The 15,287-nt window shown below is 45.6% G+C and overlaps 3 protein-coding genes across 3 annotated transcripts; all 3 read right to left on the reverse strand.

Annotated features, from left to right (window-relative positions):
- Positions 1-644: 644 nt before the first annotated feature.
- On the reverse strand, positions 645-1,711 carry LOC123093967 (germin-like protein 8-11). Its single transcript, XM_044516029.1, has 2 exons — positions 1,528-1,711; positions 645-1,403 (listed from the first exon to the last, which is right to left on the reverse strand). Exons 1-2 carry the CDS (start codon positions 1,646-1,648, stop codon positions 835-837), a joined length of 690 nt encoding a protein of 229 aa, XP_044371964.1. The 5' UTR covers positions 1,649-1,711; the 3' UTR covers positions 645-834.
- Positions 1,712-5,654: 3,943 nt separating this feature from the next.
- LOC123093968 (germin-like protein 8-5) lies at positions 5,655-6,750 on the reverse strand. Its single transcript, XM_044516030.1, has 2 exons — positions 6,518-6,750; positions 5,655-6,392 (listed from the first exon to the last, which is right to left on the reverse strand). Exons 1-2 carry the CDS (start codon positions 6,636-6,638, stop codon positions 5,824-5,826), a joined length of 690 nt encoding a protein of 229 aa, XP_044371965.1. The 5' UTR covers positions 6,639-6,750; the 3' UTR covers positions 5,655-5,823.
- Positions 6,751-13,952: 7,202 nt separating this feature from the next.
- LOC123093970 (germin-like protein 8-11) lies at positions 13,953-15,008 on the reverse strand. Its single transcript, XM_044516033.1, has 2 exons — positions 14,824-15,008; positions 13,953-14,697 (listed from the first exon to the last, which is right to left on the reverse strand). Exons 1-2 carry the CDS (start codon positions 14,942-14,944, stop codon positions 14,129-14,131), a joined length of 690 nt encoding a protein of 229 aa, XP_044371968.1. The 5' UTR covers positions 14,945-15,008; the 3' UTR covers positions 13,953-14,128.
- Between the last annotated feature and the right edge of the window lie 279 nt (positions 15,009-15,287).

Raw genomic sequence — 15,287 nt, forward strand, 5'->3', positions numbered from 1 at the left:
CTAGTTCTTCTGATGGCCGAAGTTTGTGATCTCATCCGAACGGTGGTTGTGAAACCAAATCAGAAGGTGCTACTTCATGAGAAGAAAGTAATACCAAAGTTATCCGGAAACCAAAACGTGTCATGGTATCTAGACACGAGTGCTAGTAACCACATGACGGGGTGCAAGGAGAAATTCCTCGAGCTAGAATATGATGTTAAAGGCTTGGTCAAGTTCGGTGATGGTTCAGATGTGGAGATTTGCGGGCAAGGTTCTGTCCTCTTTGAGGGTCTCACGGGAGAACATCACATACTCACCGGAGTATACTACATCCCACGGCTTCGCAACAACATCATCTCTATCGGGAAACTTGACGAGAATGGATGCAAGGTGGATATTGAGAACGGAGTGATGACGATCTTTGACAACCTCCAATACGTGTGTTCGGACAGACTTTTCTGGTCCAAGGTTCAATCTTGAGCACAACAGGTTCCAACCATGGCATACTTCACATGTATTGCAAGAAAATCCTAGGTGTTGACCCCATCATTAAACATATATTTAATTGTCATATAATAATTTATTATTTCATAACAAGGGGAAATGAACCCAGAATTTTAATTTGTTTTGATAAATAAGACACGTCAGATTCCAAAACAAGCAAATGAGATCATATTAGTGTGACAAATATAATATTGTCAATTATTCACAAGGTATAAATACATTCACTGATTACAGACACACAATGGAATGACATATGCTCCATTTATTTTATAGATTAGGATGCATATCTAGAAACTCAACCATGTCCTTCACTTGTGCACTGGTCTTCCGAGTAATTAACAAATGTCTGTCTCAGTAGTGGTTGTTCTCCCAGAACTGAGCCTGGAGATAGTCAATTGTATTCTTTTCCACCTGAAATGCCTTGGCAAGAACATCATCTGATATTGGTGGGTCTGACCCAAACACTGCATTGGCAATTGTGATAGCCCCTGGGTTCTGGCTACTTAGCGCGGCAATTGCAACAGCGGGCTGGTGGGGGTTGTGGTTGAATTGGAAGTGGATGAGCCCCACGGGGAAGACAAACACATCACCTTTGTTGAGCACCTTGGAGAAGAACTTGTTTTTGTTGGGGGCGGGCTGGTTGGATGTCACAAAGCCAACGTACAGTGTTCCCTCGAGCACCGTGAGGATCTCAGTGGCGCGAGGGTGCATATGTGGTGGGTTTTGACCCAATGGAGCATAGTCGATGCGTGCAATTGAGATGCCGAGGGTGTTGAGTCCAGCAATCTGCATGACGTTGATCAAAGTGACGTTGGATCCAACCTTGTTGGGCATCCTAGGCTTGTCGAGGTTGGCCGCCTTGAAGAAGTCGTCTGCTTTGACGTCCATCGGGTCCTTGCAAACAAACCCGTTGACACGGACTGGGGCACAAGAGACGTACATGTAAGCTCAGATTTTACAAAGTTGATTTGACTTGCATATAATTTCCAGAAATAGATTTCAACATATGTATTTGGTGAAAACATGATGACAAACAGATAGTACCTGGTGAATTCATGTCGGCGACACAAAAGTCCTGGAGTGGGCTAGGATCAGAAGCAGTGGCCTGCCTTGAGACCAGCGCAAGAAGTGCACCAAGGAGAAGGAAGGAAGAGGAGGATGCCATTTCGTTTTAGTGTCTTTGGCTCTTCCTTTCTCTCGTCTTCCTATTTCTGTTTGTGGCGTGAGTGGTGATGGTTTGAACATGCAGGGGATACATGTGTTTATATAGGCGCAGAACTCGTGAGCAATAGACATAGTCAAGTGCAACCGATTGAAGTGGTCTCTGGGTGCTGATTAAACTATAACTTTACAAGTTCCCTGTAAGACACGTTTTCACTTCGAAGAAGCAATATAAGGAAACACTCTCTAATTATGAATGTTTCTCCATCTCACCGAGTCGCCACAATGCATGCAGGGCTGGTTCCAGGAAAAGTCACCACCCATCACTATCAAGGAAAATATTTTTTAGATAGGAAACACCGGCAAGAGAAATAAATGAATTCCACTAGTGTAATTAGATACAGTATCATATACTTCGTCATAGTCTGAACTGATGGCCTGATGCGCATGCACGAAAGTTAGTAAAAGAGCAGTTGAGGAAAGCCATCAATCGTTTTCTAGCTCAAGGTCATACTATGTCACCTATTCGTGCGTGGGCTTGATTCATATGGGTGCATGAATGACTTCTAATGACATATAGAGTGACTCCTACTCCTGTTCTTTCCAGAAGTCGATATAGAATAATGTTTGCAATTGAGCTTTTCAAACTATGAAATTATATATTTGCCTATAGATTTGTCACGAAATCCAGCAACATAAGACGACGCGGCAGATTGTGTGTGAACAAGGGAGAAACCGAGGCGCGTCGATCCACACATGAATCCACCTAATACATCTGCTATATGTAGCAGCCCCTGTACGTTATCATCACGTCAATCTGATATTTACTTGGTCAGATGTCTCTCGAAGTACTTGAGTATTTTCAGGAAGAAGCGGCGGCATTAGTGGACCAAGTGCCCAACCAAAAGGAGAGCTGCCACAGAAGCCATGATGATGGAGAGCAGGAAATTTTCATATGATCTTAGCAAGTCTAGTTAACATCTTGCCAGGAGTTTTATCAACCTGCTCTATACAGAAGTTATTATAAAATATATGCAATCTATCTTTTCAAACTATGATCACTAATATAAACAAAATATATATTTTTCAACAGATTTGTCATGAAATCCAGCAACATAAGACAACGCGGTAGCTAGCGGATTGTGCCGACAAGGAAGACATCGAGGTGCGTCGATCCATGCACGAATCCACCTAATACAATTGATATATGTAGCAGCCCCTGTTATCATCACGGTAGTCAGATATGTATCTACTTGGGCAAATTTCTCTCGCAGCAGGTGAGTATTTGTAGGAAGAGGCGACGACATTAATTGGACCTGCCTAACCAAAAGGAGAGATATGACGACCTTAGTAAGAGTAGTTAGCATCCTCGTGCTAGAAGTTTTATCATGACCAGTTCAGTGCATAAATCTAACAATCTCGGTTGGCTTTCCTAGCTAGGTTCATGACACCAAACCTCACCTGCCCCCTTTTGTTAGAGTAAACAGTGCATCCAGTTACTAGGCTGGGTGGCCACACATAAACTGATTAATTTGTCAGAGGTGCGAGTTGGTAGGTTTGTGAATGAAAAGATCAAGATATGTCCACCAGACAAATAAAATGCTTCTATCACAAGCTTGTTACAAAGAACTAACTCAGATAATATTTTTTTCTCATATATTTATGCATATTGTCTATATATGTCGGAGCTGGTTTCTGGAAACTGGTTTGGTGTGCCTAGTTTCTGAAATGTAGAAAAAAAATCATTTTTCTAGTTCTAAATTTAAGAAGAAAAAATAACTATCATAAGTTTTTTTAGAGAATGAGCATCCTCATCAATTTCCATTAAACAAACGGCTAATCAAGTTTAGAAGAGTTTGGAACCAAAAAGAAGCTAAAACAAGACATGCAGGAAAATAGGCTATTTGCTAACCAAAAGAACAGGTTCACAGCGGGGGAACAATAAACTAAGTCTCACATGCACCAGAAAGGGAGAGACCACAAGAACAACTCTACTAAGAAACTTTTTCACATTCAACTTTTCACACTGCAATCCTGAGCACAATCGGGTTCCAACCATGGCCTCAAGCATACTCCTCCCGAATCACCAGATTGATCTTTAAGACCCCTTCTTCAACTCTTCCTCCGTCTCGTCGTTTCTGCAAAATGCTCCAACTATTAGGCTCTAGAATAGAACAACATGATCATCTAGGATTTTTTAAATTAAAGCAAGCAGAGTTCCTAGTTTCCATATAGTCCAATGAATTGTTGTCTGCCCCATAGATAACCAATTTCCACTGAGACACGGGAAAAGAGTTAATCCACACACTAGACAATGGCGCCGGCAATAACAACGGCGACGACATGATCAATGGGGACGTCGATGACCCCAACGATGAAGAATATAATTTGGAGGACAAGGAGGAAGGAAGCCTCCGCCCCCGATGAGTATGACGCTTTCGAGCAACCCCTTGAGGTACCCCAACTCAAAACTCTGTGCAAGCGGTTGGCTAGTACGACCAAAAGCATCAAAAAGAAGTCCCAACGTCTCAAGACCGAAGAAGATGAGCTAAACGACATATGGACCGAGCTCCTTAGGGCCGAGAGGAGGCCCAAGGGCAAGCTCGAACAGATTGGTGCTAACAGATCTTACCCCACAGAAACTTGCTGGACTAGTTGGACGCGGAGGCCGAGGACAGCGCGCTTTCAAAACGTGACTGGCTTGAAACCCTCGACCGTCCTCCCCGGGATAGAGATTGACAGATAGGCACAGACAAATATGCCATCGAGGCGCATGGAGCCCGAGGTGGAGTCAACCCACCAGGGATCACCACGAGATACAAACCCATGGAGAAGAGGCCCTTAAGCTCGGAAAACCCACATCGATCAATCTATTAGTCTAGGCAACGCCCACCTGCTGGACAAACATGATATTTGGTGTAGCTAGCAAAGAACGGTGATGTGCGTGACTACAATTGCGACCGCATAGTAACCATGTCGGACGAACGCCACACGACTGCAAGTGTCTGAGGAGGTACACACCCTCGATGCTTTACAGATGAGATCATGCAACACCAGTTCCGTGCTAATCCCATAGGACCTATTGGATTTCCCCGAAGAGGAAGGGTGATGTAGCACAACAGTAAAATGTATTTCCCTCAGTTAAGAATCAACGTTTATCGAACCAATAGGAGTCCACAAGCTAGCAAGATAAGCAGCACCCGCACGCAAAAAAAAAAATGCTTGCACCCAACTTGGCAAGGGGTTGTCAATCCCTTCGTCTTGCTAGTTACAAGGTTAAAAGCAAATAGTGATAGGCAATGATATGTCAAATGGCAAATTAGTAAAGAGAGCAATAAAGCAATACAAATAATAATAGAGAATGGACCTGGGGCAATAGGTTCACTAGTGACTTCTCTCTCGAAAGCAGGTAATGGCATAGTAAACACATTATTGTTGGGCAATTGACAACTTCTTCCGGATGAAAACTTGATCTACATGTTCGAGCGGTGGCGGCTATCAGTGCTCGTACCCCTCTAGAAGACACCCTTTTTGAGTCCTAGCTTCATTGTTGTTCGTCTCACCTCTTCGTTGTGGTTCATGGTGAAGGTCTCCATCGACGCCAAACGGTGTTCTTCGCATATCTGTAGTTAGCCTGGTAGCCGGTGGGGTGGTGTGTCAGTGGCCGACACCTTGTATCTTGTCTTGCATGTGTATTGTGTCTGGTGATGGTGTGTGTTTATATCGGTCTACTCGGTTGTAATGCGGTGATGGATTCTTTATAATATAAAGGATGGAACTCCTTTTTCATCATATCCAATGGCTGACATTATAGTACCGCACATGTATTGCACACAAGCACTATATATGTAGAATTTCCCGATGTGTTCAATCAAACCAGCAAACTTATATTAAATTACTAGATAATCGACTATTGTATCGGAGAAGGGAAAACAACCCCGATTTTTCGTTTGTTATGGGAAATACGACGCATAATATGCAAAATAGCATACAACATTATATCAGAGTGATGAAAAAAGATATTGTTGATTATTCATAACATTGAAATACATTCATGGCTTACAGACATACAATGGCATGACATATTCTCTATTTATTTTATAGATAAGGATGCTTCAGAAGTTCAACCAAATCCTTGGTTTATGTACTAATCTTCCGTGTAATCAACAAATGTCTGACTTAGTTGTGATTGTTCTCCCAAAACTGAGCCTGGAGATAGTCTATTGTATTCTTTTCCACCTGAAATGCCTTGGCAAGAACATCATCTGATATTGGTGGGTCTGACCCAAACACTGCATTGGCAATTGTGATAGCCCCTGGGTTCTGGCTGCTTAGCGCGGCAATTGCAACAGCGGGCTGGTGGGGGTTGGGGTTGAATTGGAAGTGGATGAGCCCCACGGGGAAAACAAACACATCACCTTTGTTGAGCACCTTGGAGAGGAACTTGTTTTTGTTGGGGGCGGGCTGGTTGGATGTCACAAAGCCAACGTACAATGTTCCCTCGAGCACCGTGAGGATCTCAGTGGCGCGAGGGTGCGTATGTGGTGGGTTTTGACCCAAGGGAGCATAGTCGATGCGTGCAATTGAGATGCCGAGGGTGTTGAGTCCTGCAATCTGCATGACGTTGATCAAAGTGACGTTGGATCCAACCTTGTTGGGCATCCTAGGCTTGTCGAGGTTGGCCGCCTTGAAGAAGTCGTCCGCGTTGACCTCCATCGGGTTCTTGCAAACAAACCCGTTGACACGGACTGGGGCACAAGAGATGTACATGTAAGCTCAGATTTTACAAAGTTGTTTTGGCTTGCATATAATTTCCAGAAATAGATTTCAACATATGTATTTGGTGAAAACATGATAACAAAATGGATAGTACCTGGTGAATTCATGTCGGCGACACAAAAGTCCTGGAGTGGGCTAGGATCAGAAGCAGTGGCCTGCCATGAGACTAATGCAAGAAGTGCAGCAAGGAGGAGAAAGGAAGAGGAGGATGCCATTTCGTTTTAGTGTCTTTGGCTCTTCTGTTCTCTCGTCTTCCTATTTCTGTTTGTGGACTGAGTGACGATGGTTTGAACATGCAGGGGATGCATGTGTTTATATAGGCTCAGAACTCGTGAGCAATAGACAAAGTCAAGTGCAACCGATCAACAGATTGAACAGGTCTCTGGCTGCTGATTAAACTATTTTGATAACTTTAGAAGTGCCCTTTAAGACACGTTCTCCCTTCAAAAAGCAAAGTGAAACTCTCTGCTGAGTCGCCACAATGCATGCAGGGCTGGTTCCAGGAAAAGTCACCACCCATAACTATTTAGGAAAATATTTTTAAGATAAATAAATGAAATTTCACTAGTGTAATTAGATACAGTTATTAGATACTTGGTCATAGTCTGAACTGGTGGTCTGGTGCGCATGTACAAAGTTAATCAAAGAGCAGTTGAGAAAAGCCAAGTCATGTCCATCAATCGTTTTCTAGCTCGAGGCCGACCTTGACAAATTATGTCACCTACTCATGCGTGGGCTTGATTCATGGTTGCCTGCATGACTTCTACAGAGATATAGAGTGACTACTACTCCTGTTCTTTCCAGAAGTTGATATAGAATAATGTGTGCAACCAAGCTTTTCATATATATTTGCCGGTAGATTTGTCATGATTTCCAGCAACATAAGACGACTCGGCAGATTGTGTGTGAACAAGGAAGAAATCAAGGCGCGCCCGATCCACACATGAATCCACCTAATACATCTGGTATGTAGCAGCCCCTGTATGTTATCATCACGTCAATATGATATTTACTTGGTCAGATACCTCTCAAAGTGGTTGAGTATTTTCAGGAAGAAGCGGCGGCATTAGTGGACAAAGTGCCCAACCAAAAGGAGAGCTGCCACACAGGCCATGACCATGGAGAGCAGGAACTTTTCACATGATCTTAGCAAGACTAGTTAACATCTTGCAAGGAGTTCTATCAACCTGCTCTTTCCTGAAGTTATTATAGAAGATGTGCAATTTATCTTTTCAAACTATGACACTAGTGTAAGGGGATTATATATTTTTCCAAAAGATTTGACATGAAATCTCGCAACACAAGACAATGTGGTAGCTAAGGGATTGTGCCGACAAGGAAGAAATCAAGGCGCGTGGACCCATACATGAATCCACCTATAATACACTAATATATGTAGCAGCCCCTGTTATCATCATCGTAATCAGATATATATTTACTTGGTCAAATTTCTCTCGCAGTAGTTGGGTACTTGCAGGAAGAGACGACAGCATTAATGAACCAGCCTAACCAAAAAGAGAGATATGATGATCTTACTAGGAGTAGTATCATCCCCTCGCTAAGAGTTTTATCAGGGGCAGTTCAGTGCATAAATCTAACAATCTCGGTTGGCTTTCCTGCCTACGTTCATGATACCAAACCTCACCTGCCCCTTTTTCTGAGTAAACAGTGCATCCAGTGACTACACTGGGTGGCCACACATAAACGGTTAATTTGTCGGAGGTGCAGAGTTGGTAGGTTTGTTGAAGAAAAGATCATGATGTTTCCATCAGACGAATAAAATGCTTCTATCACAAGCTTGTTACAAAGAACCAACTCAGATAGTAATCATTTCTCGTATATTTATGCGAGGAGTTCTATCAACCTGCTCTTTCCTGAAGTTATTATAAAAGATGTGCAATCTATCTTTTCAAACTATGACACTAGTGTAAGGAGATTATATATTTTTCCAAAAGATTTGTCATGAAATCTCGCAAGACAAGACAATGCGGTAGCTCTACCGGATTTTGTCGACAAGGAAGAAATCGAGGTGTGTGCATCCGTGCACGAATTCACCTAATACACCTAATATATGTAGCAGCCCCTGTTATCATCATGGTAATCAGATATATCTTTACTTGGTCAAATTTCTCTCGCAGTAGTTGAGTATTTGCAGGATGAGACGACAACATTAATGGACCTGCCTAACCAAAGGGGAGAGATATGCCGATCTTAGTAAGAGCAGTTAGCATCGTCTTGCTAAAAGTTTTATCATGACCAGTTCAGGGCATAAATCTAATTATGTCGAAGTTCCTGAGCAAGTCCACTAGAATAGCTAGCTATCCTTGGACTCGCTAGGCTAAGCCTCCCCTCCCGCGACTAGGCGCTAGGGTTTCCCCTCATCTCCTCCCGCTGCCGCCGGCCCTCCCGCCGCCGCCGACCGCCGACCTCGCGCCCCACCTCCGCCCCCCTTCCGCCCTCCCCCTTCCTCCGTCCAGATCCGCCTCGCGCCGCCTCCCTGGGAGGTGGCCGGGGCGGAGCTCGAGCTCCTTGCCAGCGTGTCCCCTCATCCCCAGTCTCCCCCCGCCGCCGCCGTCGGGCGCCCCCGGCGCTGGCCCGGGTGGTGCCGGCGGCGGCGGGCCTTCTCGTCCCCGCGCGCTCGTGCTCCCTTTCCGGGGCAGGGAGGTGGCGGCGGTACAGCCCGGCTTTGCTGTGGTCCGGCGGCCCTGCGGCGGCGGCCGGCGACAGGCGTGGTGATGGCGCTGCTCCTTGGCCGTGGCGCGGCGTGGTGGTGCTGGGTGGCTGACGACGTGCCCCCGGCCCAGATCTCTGCCTGACGGGCCCCATCTGGGCCCTAGCGGGCCGGCCCCCCGGTGTGGTCTCGTTGTCTGTGGCGCGGTGAGGAGGAGGAGCGGCTCGGATATGGGGCGTCGGCGCCAACGGCGTGCCGGCAGCAGCGCAAAGGCGGGAGCTTTACGGGCCCATGAGGGCTCGGCCGGGCCAGTGGGCCTATGGGCCTGGTGTGCTCCTGCTATTGCATCCGGACGGCTACCGTCGCTGGCGGTGGAGGTGGGGCCCTCCCGCGTGCCGACGGTGCTGATGCCCTAGTCCCGGCTCTGATTCTTCGCCGCGATGTCCTCACTTCACGGTGCCATGGTGAGACGGCGTGGGGGCCTCATGACCGCGTTGGCGCAGGGTGGTGGTTGGTTTGGTGGCTGGATCCGGAGCGCCCGAGGTGTGGGTTGGGATGGGGGGAAACCCATGTCGGTGTGGCCGACTCCGGCGCGGTGGCGCCTGTGGGTGCCACCTGACCTTCCGGGAGGGCGTCGGGGGCTACCCTTCCTCTCGCCTCATCGTGTACCAGGGGAAACCCTTGGCAGCAGCGTCGTCATCATCACGATCCTTCTTGGAGGTGTTGACTGGTGCCGACACTTCGGAGTCTTGGAGCCTAGTGGAAGAGCCCGGTGGGCGCAGCGATTGCGGGGCTTCTTCATTTTTGTTGATCCGCCGTTGTCGGCATTTGTTTTTTTTGCTCTTTCTCTGTCGTTTCTTTTGGGCGTGACTGTGCTGCTTCCGGCCAAACACCTATCCCTGTATGGTTTGGTTGGTTGCTTTGTATACAAAGCGGGGGAAACCCTTTTTCGATAATCTAATTATGTCGGTTGCCTTTCCTGCATATGTTCATGACACCAAACCTGACCTGCCCCTTTTGTTAGAGTAAATAGTGCATCCAGTGACTAGGTTGGGAGGCCACTCATAAACTGGTTGATATGTCGGAGGTGTGCGTTGGTAGGTTTGATAAAGAACAGATCAAAATATTTCCATCAGACGAATAAAATGCTTATATAACAAGCTTGTTACAAAGAACCAACTCAGATAATAATCATTTCTCGTATATGTATGCATGTTGTCTATATATGTCGGAGCTGGTTTTTGGAACCTGGTGTTCGGTGTGCCTAGTTTCTAAAATGTAGCAAAAATCATATTTCTAGTTCTAAATTTACGAAGAACAGAGAACAATCATATGTTTTTTTAGAGAATGAGACACCTCATCAATTTCCATTAAACAGCCGACTAATCAGATTTACACGAGTTTCAAACCAAAAGGAAGCTAAAACAAGGCATGCAAGAAAATAGAGCTAACAATATATTTGCCACCGGACTTGTCATGAATAGTACTATATATGCACAAGATATATTTATACATTTAACGATGTGTGTTAACAACTTAACCTACATACGATTAAAAAAAATCATCGTCAGAGATGTAATGGAATTTCATGAGTCCTCCGAGTGATATCAAAAAAAGAAAGAAAAAATTTAGATTGCTTAGAGACGTTAGAGTCTAACAATATAAGATGGCGAAGTAGTTAACGGATACTCTTAGTGCTAGAGTTTTAATGTGGGCAATTTGGGATATTTAACTCTTCAACCTTGCACTGCTAGCAAGGGTACTCATCTCAATGTGGGCAATTTGGTGGGCAAGGAGAAGGGCCATACATGATGATGAATTCCAAAGTCCTCTATCTACTATGTGCTTCATAAATCGTTACTTGGAGGACCTTGATATAGCTACTGTTCGAAAGCTAGTCACAAATACAATACCACCCCAGCACCGAGTTCACAGTTGGATTGCGCCCGGTGAAGATGCAGTAGAGATAAATGTTGATGGGGCTATCTCTCGCAATGGCAAGGCAGGGGCGGCCGCAGCGATATGCAGGGACAAGGATGGCAACTATTTGGGATCTTCAGCAGTAACCTTCGAGGGCCTGGTGGTGCTGCAAGCCTTGAAGCACACACATGCAATGAGGCTCTTGCTTTGGAGAGGGACCTCAACGTCACACATGTGATCATCGTCTCGGACTGCATGCAAGTAGTGGTAAACATCAAAGGGAGAACGTTATCTTCTATACGCTTTGGTTATAGATGAAATAAAGGAGTCCATGAATGATTTTGTAAAAATTAGTTTTCGCTATGAGTGCAGGGAAGAAAATTTGGAAGATCACGCCATTGCAAATGCGGCTTCAGCATTTCCCTCTGGTTGCCGTATGTGCCTAGGGATTTTGCCAGTCATTGCTTGTATTGCTCCGACTTTGAACTTTGAATATATTCCCTAGTTCACCTAAAAAAGTAGTTAACGGATTGGGTCAACGAGGAAGAAATCAAGGCGCGTCATTCCATGCATGAATGCACCTAGCTAGCACAACTATTATATACTCTCTCGGTCCCCAATTACTTGTTGTCTGATATTAGGCATGGCCTTTCTTGACTACGCTCAACTTGCATGATTTGTTACAGTAAAAAATGCACCAATGATATTAATCCTGGTGGCCAATCATAAATGATTAATTTCTTGGAGGTGTGTATGCTAGTCTTGATACAGAAAAGATGTTTCGATCAAACGAATAAAAAACTTCTAGGAGTCAAAACCTAAGCCATCTCCATCGTCGGCCGTAGGCCCCTGTCCTATCATCCTTCCCTCGCCGCCATCGGTTGGCACCATGCTGACAAAGCACCGAGTGGCAATAGTTAGCGATGGCGTGTCCCTCCTCTCACCTCAACTCCCCCATCTATGTGGGTTACTCTAGACCCTAGCAGTGGCGCCACTGCTAGCCCATGATGTCGGAGGTGGGCCAGTTGCCTGAGGCGGTATGCCATGAGCAGTGGGGCCGTGTTCTACCTCACTTGTGTCTGTGGATTTGGGAATTTTGACCGAAGTTGACGCTTGCCCAAATCAGGGGCAGCACCGTGGTCATTGACCTATGATGGGTGATTGCCGCAGACAAGGTATGGTTGCACTCCACCGCTCGTGGGTGAGGCTCCTCCGATGGTGATCTCCATGCACCAACCCGGCGTGGTCATATGGGGTCACTGGCAGTCTTGGGCTCGACCGGATCTTGTCGTGGTTGTGGGCTTGGGTCGGGCCAAGCCTTGCTAGTGTTTGATGTCCTCCACCGATGATCTTGAACCAACATGTTGGTGGAGGTGCGCAGGGTTGGAGTGTTGGACGTCGGGGCGACGACCCTAGATGGCAGGATGGACATTAGCTCTCCATTGAGTAGAATGGCGGTGTTTCTTGGCCATCGGGGTGCGCGAGGTGCATTATGGCTAGTAGTCTTGGTGAAGCTGTCGCCGTCGGTGGTGGCAAAGGGCTTATCCTGATCTTGAGTTCTCGACCTGTTGTGGTGGTTCTAGTGGCCTGAGTCCCCCTTGGCTAGGTGTTGGGGAGGGTCTGAGTGAAAGCTCAGAGCCTCAACGCCTATGTCGTGATGCTTGCGGGTGTCATGTCCCTGTTGGGCGCATCGCCATGGCTCTATTCTCCCTGCTAGTTCATGATGAATATGCTTGCCCGCCCGTACAGACACAGTGGTAGTGGCGCACTTTGTTGTGACCCTCGTGGGGGTGTCGCCAGTGAGTGACTATATTTCATCACGGCTGCTTGTTCAAAATGGTGGGGAGATCCAATCGACCCTACCTCAACTCCAGTAACTCGTTATATCATTTGCACCTATCTTTTACATGCAACAACGTCCTCCCTTCGTCCTGTCTGCTTGCCGATGTGGATGGCGCTTCTCGATTCAGAGCAAGAGGGCAGAGGGTCCTCTCCGGCGGTAGTTGGGTCGTTACGGTAAACAAAGTCCAGTGGGTTCTCCTAGGTGGCGTGTGGTTTGGTGTTGGTGGCGGTCCTGGTTGGGTATCAAGCTGGTCCGACCTCTCCTTTGCTTCTTCTCGCCGGCATGCTCGAGGCATCTCTGCACTTTCTGTGCTTGTTAGCATGTTTGGCTTGTTTTGCTGTGCTTTTCTTAGATCATCTTGTATGAGGATTTTCTCAACACCATGTATCGTTCGGCTTTGTAGCTTCCTTTATAAAGAGGGCAAAATTTTGTTTTGAGATAAAATGCTTCTATCACCAGCTTGTTAAGAAGAAACAATTAAGATAATAATCATTTTTGGGGGTTCATTAATAATCACTTATTTTGTATATTTATGCATGTTTACCATATATGTTGGAGCTGATTTTTGAACCTGGTCCCCGGTGTGCCAATTTCTAAAACTTAGCAAAAATCTTATAGTACATAACATAAGACAAATAAAATCCAATGGTTTTTGATACAACAAGCCACCTCATCGATTTCCATTAAAAAACGTCAATCAAACATACAAGTGTTTTGAACCAAAAGGAAGCTAAAATAAAACATGCTGGAAAATCGAGCTAACAACAACTAAAGCAAGTTAGATAGCAAAGGGACTGTAACTTACTTATTACATGCACCAGAAAGCGAGATACCTCAACAACGACTCCAGGAAGCAACTTTTGCAAATTCAACATTCACATATCAATCATGAGCACAACCGGGTTCCAACCGTGGCATACTTCACATGTATTGCAAGATAATCCTGGGTATTCACCCCAGCATCAAACATATATTTAATTATCATATAATAATCTGTTATTTCGGAACAAGGGGAAATGAACCCATAATTTTATTTGTTATGATAGATTAATACGACACATCAGATTCCAAAAGAAGCAAATGAGATCATATTAGTGCGATAAATACAATATCGTCAATTATTCAGAAGGTAGAAATACATTCACTGATTACAGACACACAATGGCATGACATATGCTCCATTTATTTTATAGATTACGATGCATATCTAGGAACTCAACCATGTCCTTCACTTGTGCACTGGCCTTCCTGGTAATTAACAAAGCTCTGACTTAGTAGTGGTTGTTCTCCCAGAATTGAGCCTGGAGATAGTCTATTGTTTTCTTTTCCACCTGAAATGCCTTGGCAAGAACATCATCTGATATTGGTGGGTCTGACCCAAACACAGCATTGGCAATTGTGATAGCCCCTGGGTTCTGGCTACTTAGCGCGGCAATTGCAACAGCGGGCTGGTGGGGGTTGGGGTTGAATTGGAAGTGGATGAGCCCCACGGGGAAGACAAACACATCACCTTTGTTGAGCACCTTGGAGAGGAACTTGTTTTTGTTTGGGGCGGGCTGGTTGGATGTCACAAAGCCTACGTACAATGTTCCCTCAAGCACCGTGAGGATCTCAGTGGCGCGAGGGTGCGTATGTGGTGGGTTTTGACCCAATGGAGCATAGTCGATGCGTGCAATTGAGATGCCGAGGGTGTTGAGTCCAGCAATCTGCATGACGTTTATCAAAGTGACGTTGGATCCAACCTTATTAGGCATCCTAGGCTTGTCGAGGTTGGCCGCCTTGAAGAAGTCGTCTGCGTTGACCTCCATCGGGTTCTTGCAAACAAGCCCATTGACACGGACTGGGGGCACAAGAGACGTACATGTAAGCTCAGATTTTACAAAGTTGTATTGACTTGCATATAATTTCCAGAAATTGATTTCAACATATGTATTTGGTGAAAACATGATAACAAAACGGAAAGTACCTGGTGAATTCATGTCGGCAACACAAAAGTCCTGGAGTGGGCTAGGATCAGAAGCATTGGCCTGCCATGAGACTACCGCAAGAAGTGTAGCAAGGAGGAGAAAGGAAGAGGAGGATGCCATTTCGTTTTAGTGTCTTTGGCTCTTCTGTTCTCTCGTCTTCCTATTTCTGTTTGTGGCCTGAGTGGCGATGGTTTGAACATGCAGGGGATGCATGTGTTTATATAGGCTCAGAACTTGTGAGCAATAGACAATGTCAAGTGCAACCGATCAACAGATTGAAATGGTCTCCCGCTGCTGATTAAACTATTTTCCATAACTTTACAGGTTCCCTTTAAGACACGTTTTCCCTTCTAAGAAGCAATGTGAAACTCTCTCCTGAGTCGCCACAATGCATGCAGTGCTGGTTCCAGGAAAAGTCACCACGCCCATCACCATTTAGGAAAATATTTTGAAGATTAGAAAC

The sequence above is a fragment of the Triticum aestivum genome, chromosome 4B (assembly GCF_018294505.1).
Source record: "Triticum aestivum cultivar Chinese Spring chromosome 4B, IWGSC CS RefSeq v2.1, whole genome shotgun sequence".
In the NCBI taxonomy this organism is placed as follows: domain Eukaryota; kingdom Viridiplantae; phylum Streptophyta; class Magnoliopsida; order Poales; family Poaceae; genus Triticum; species Triticum aestivum.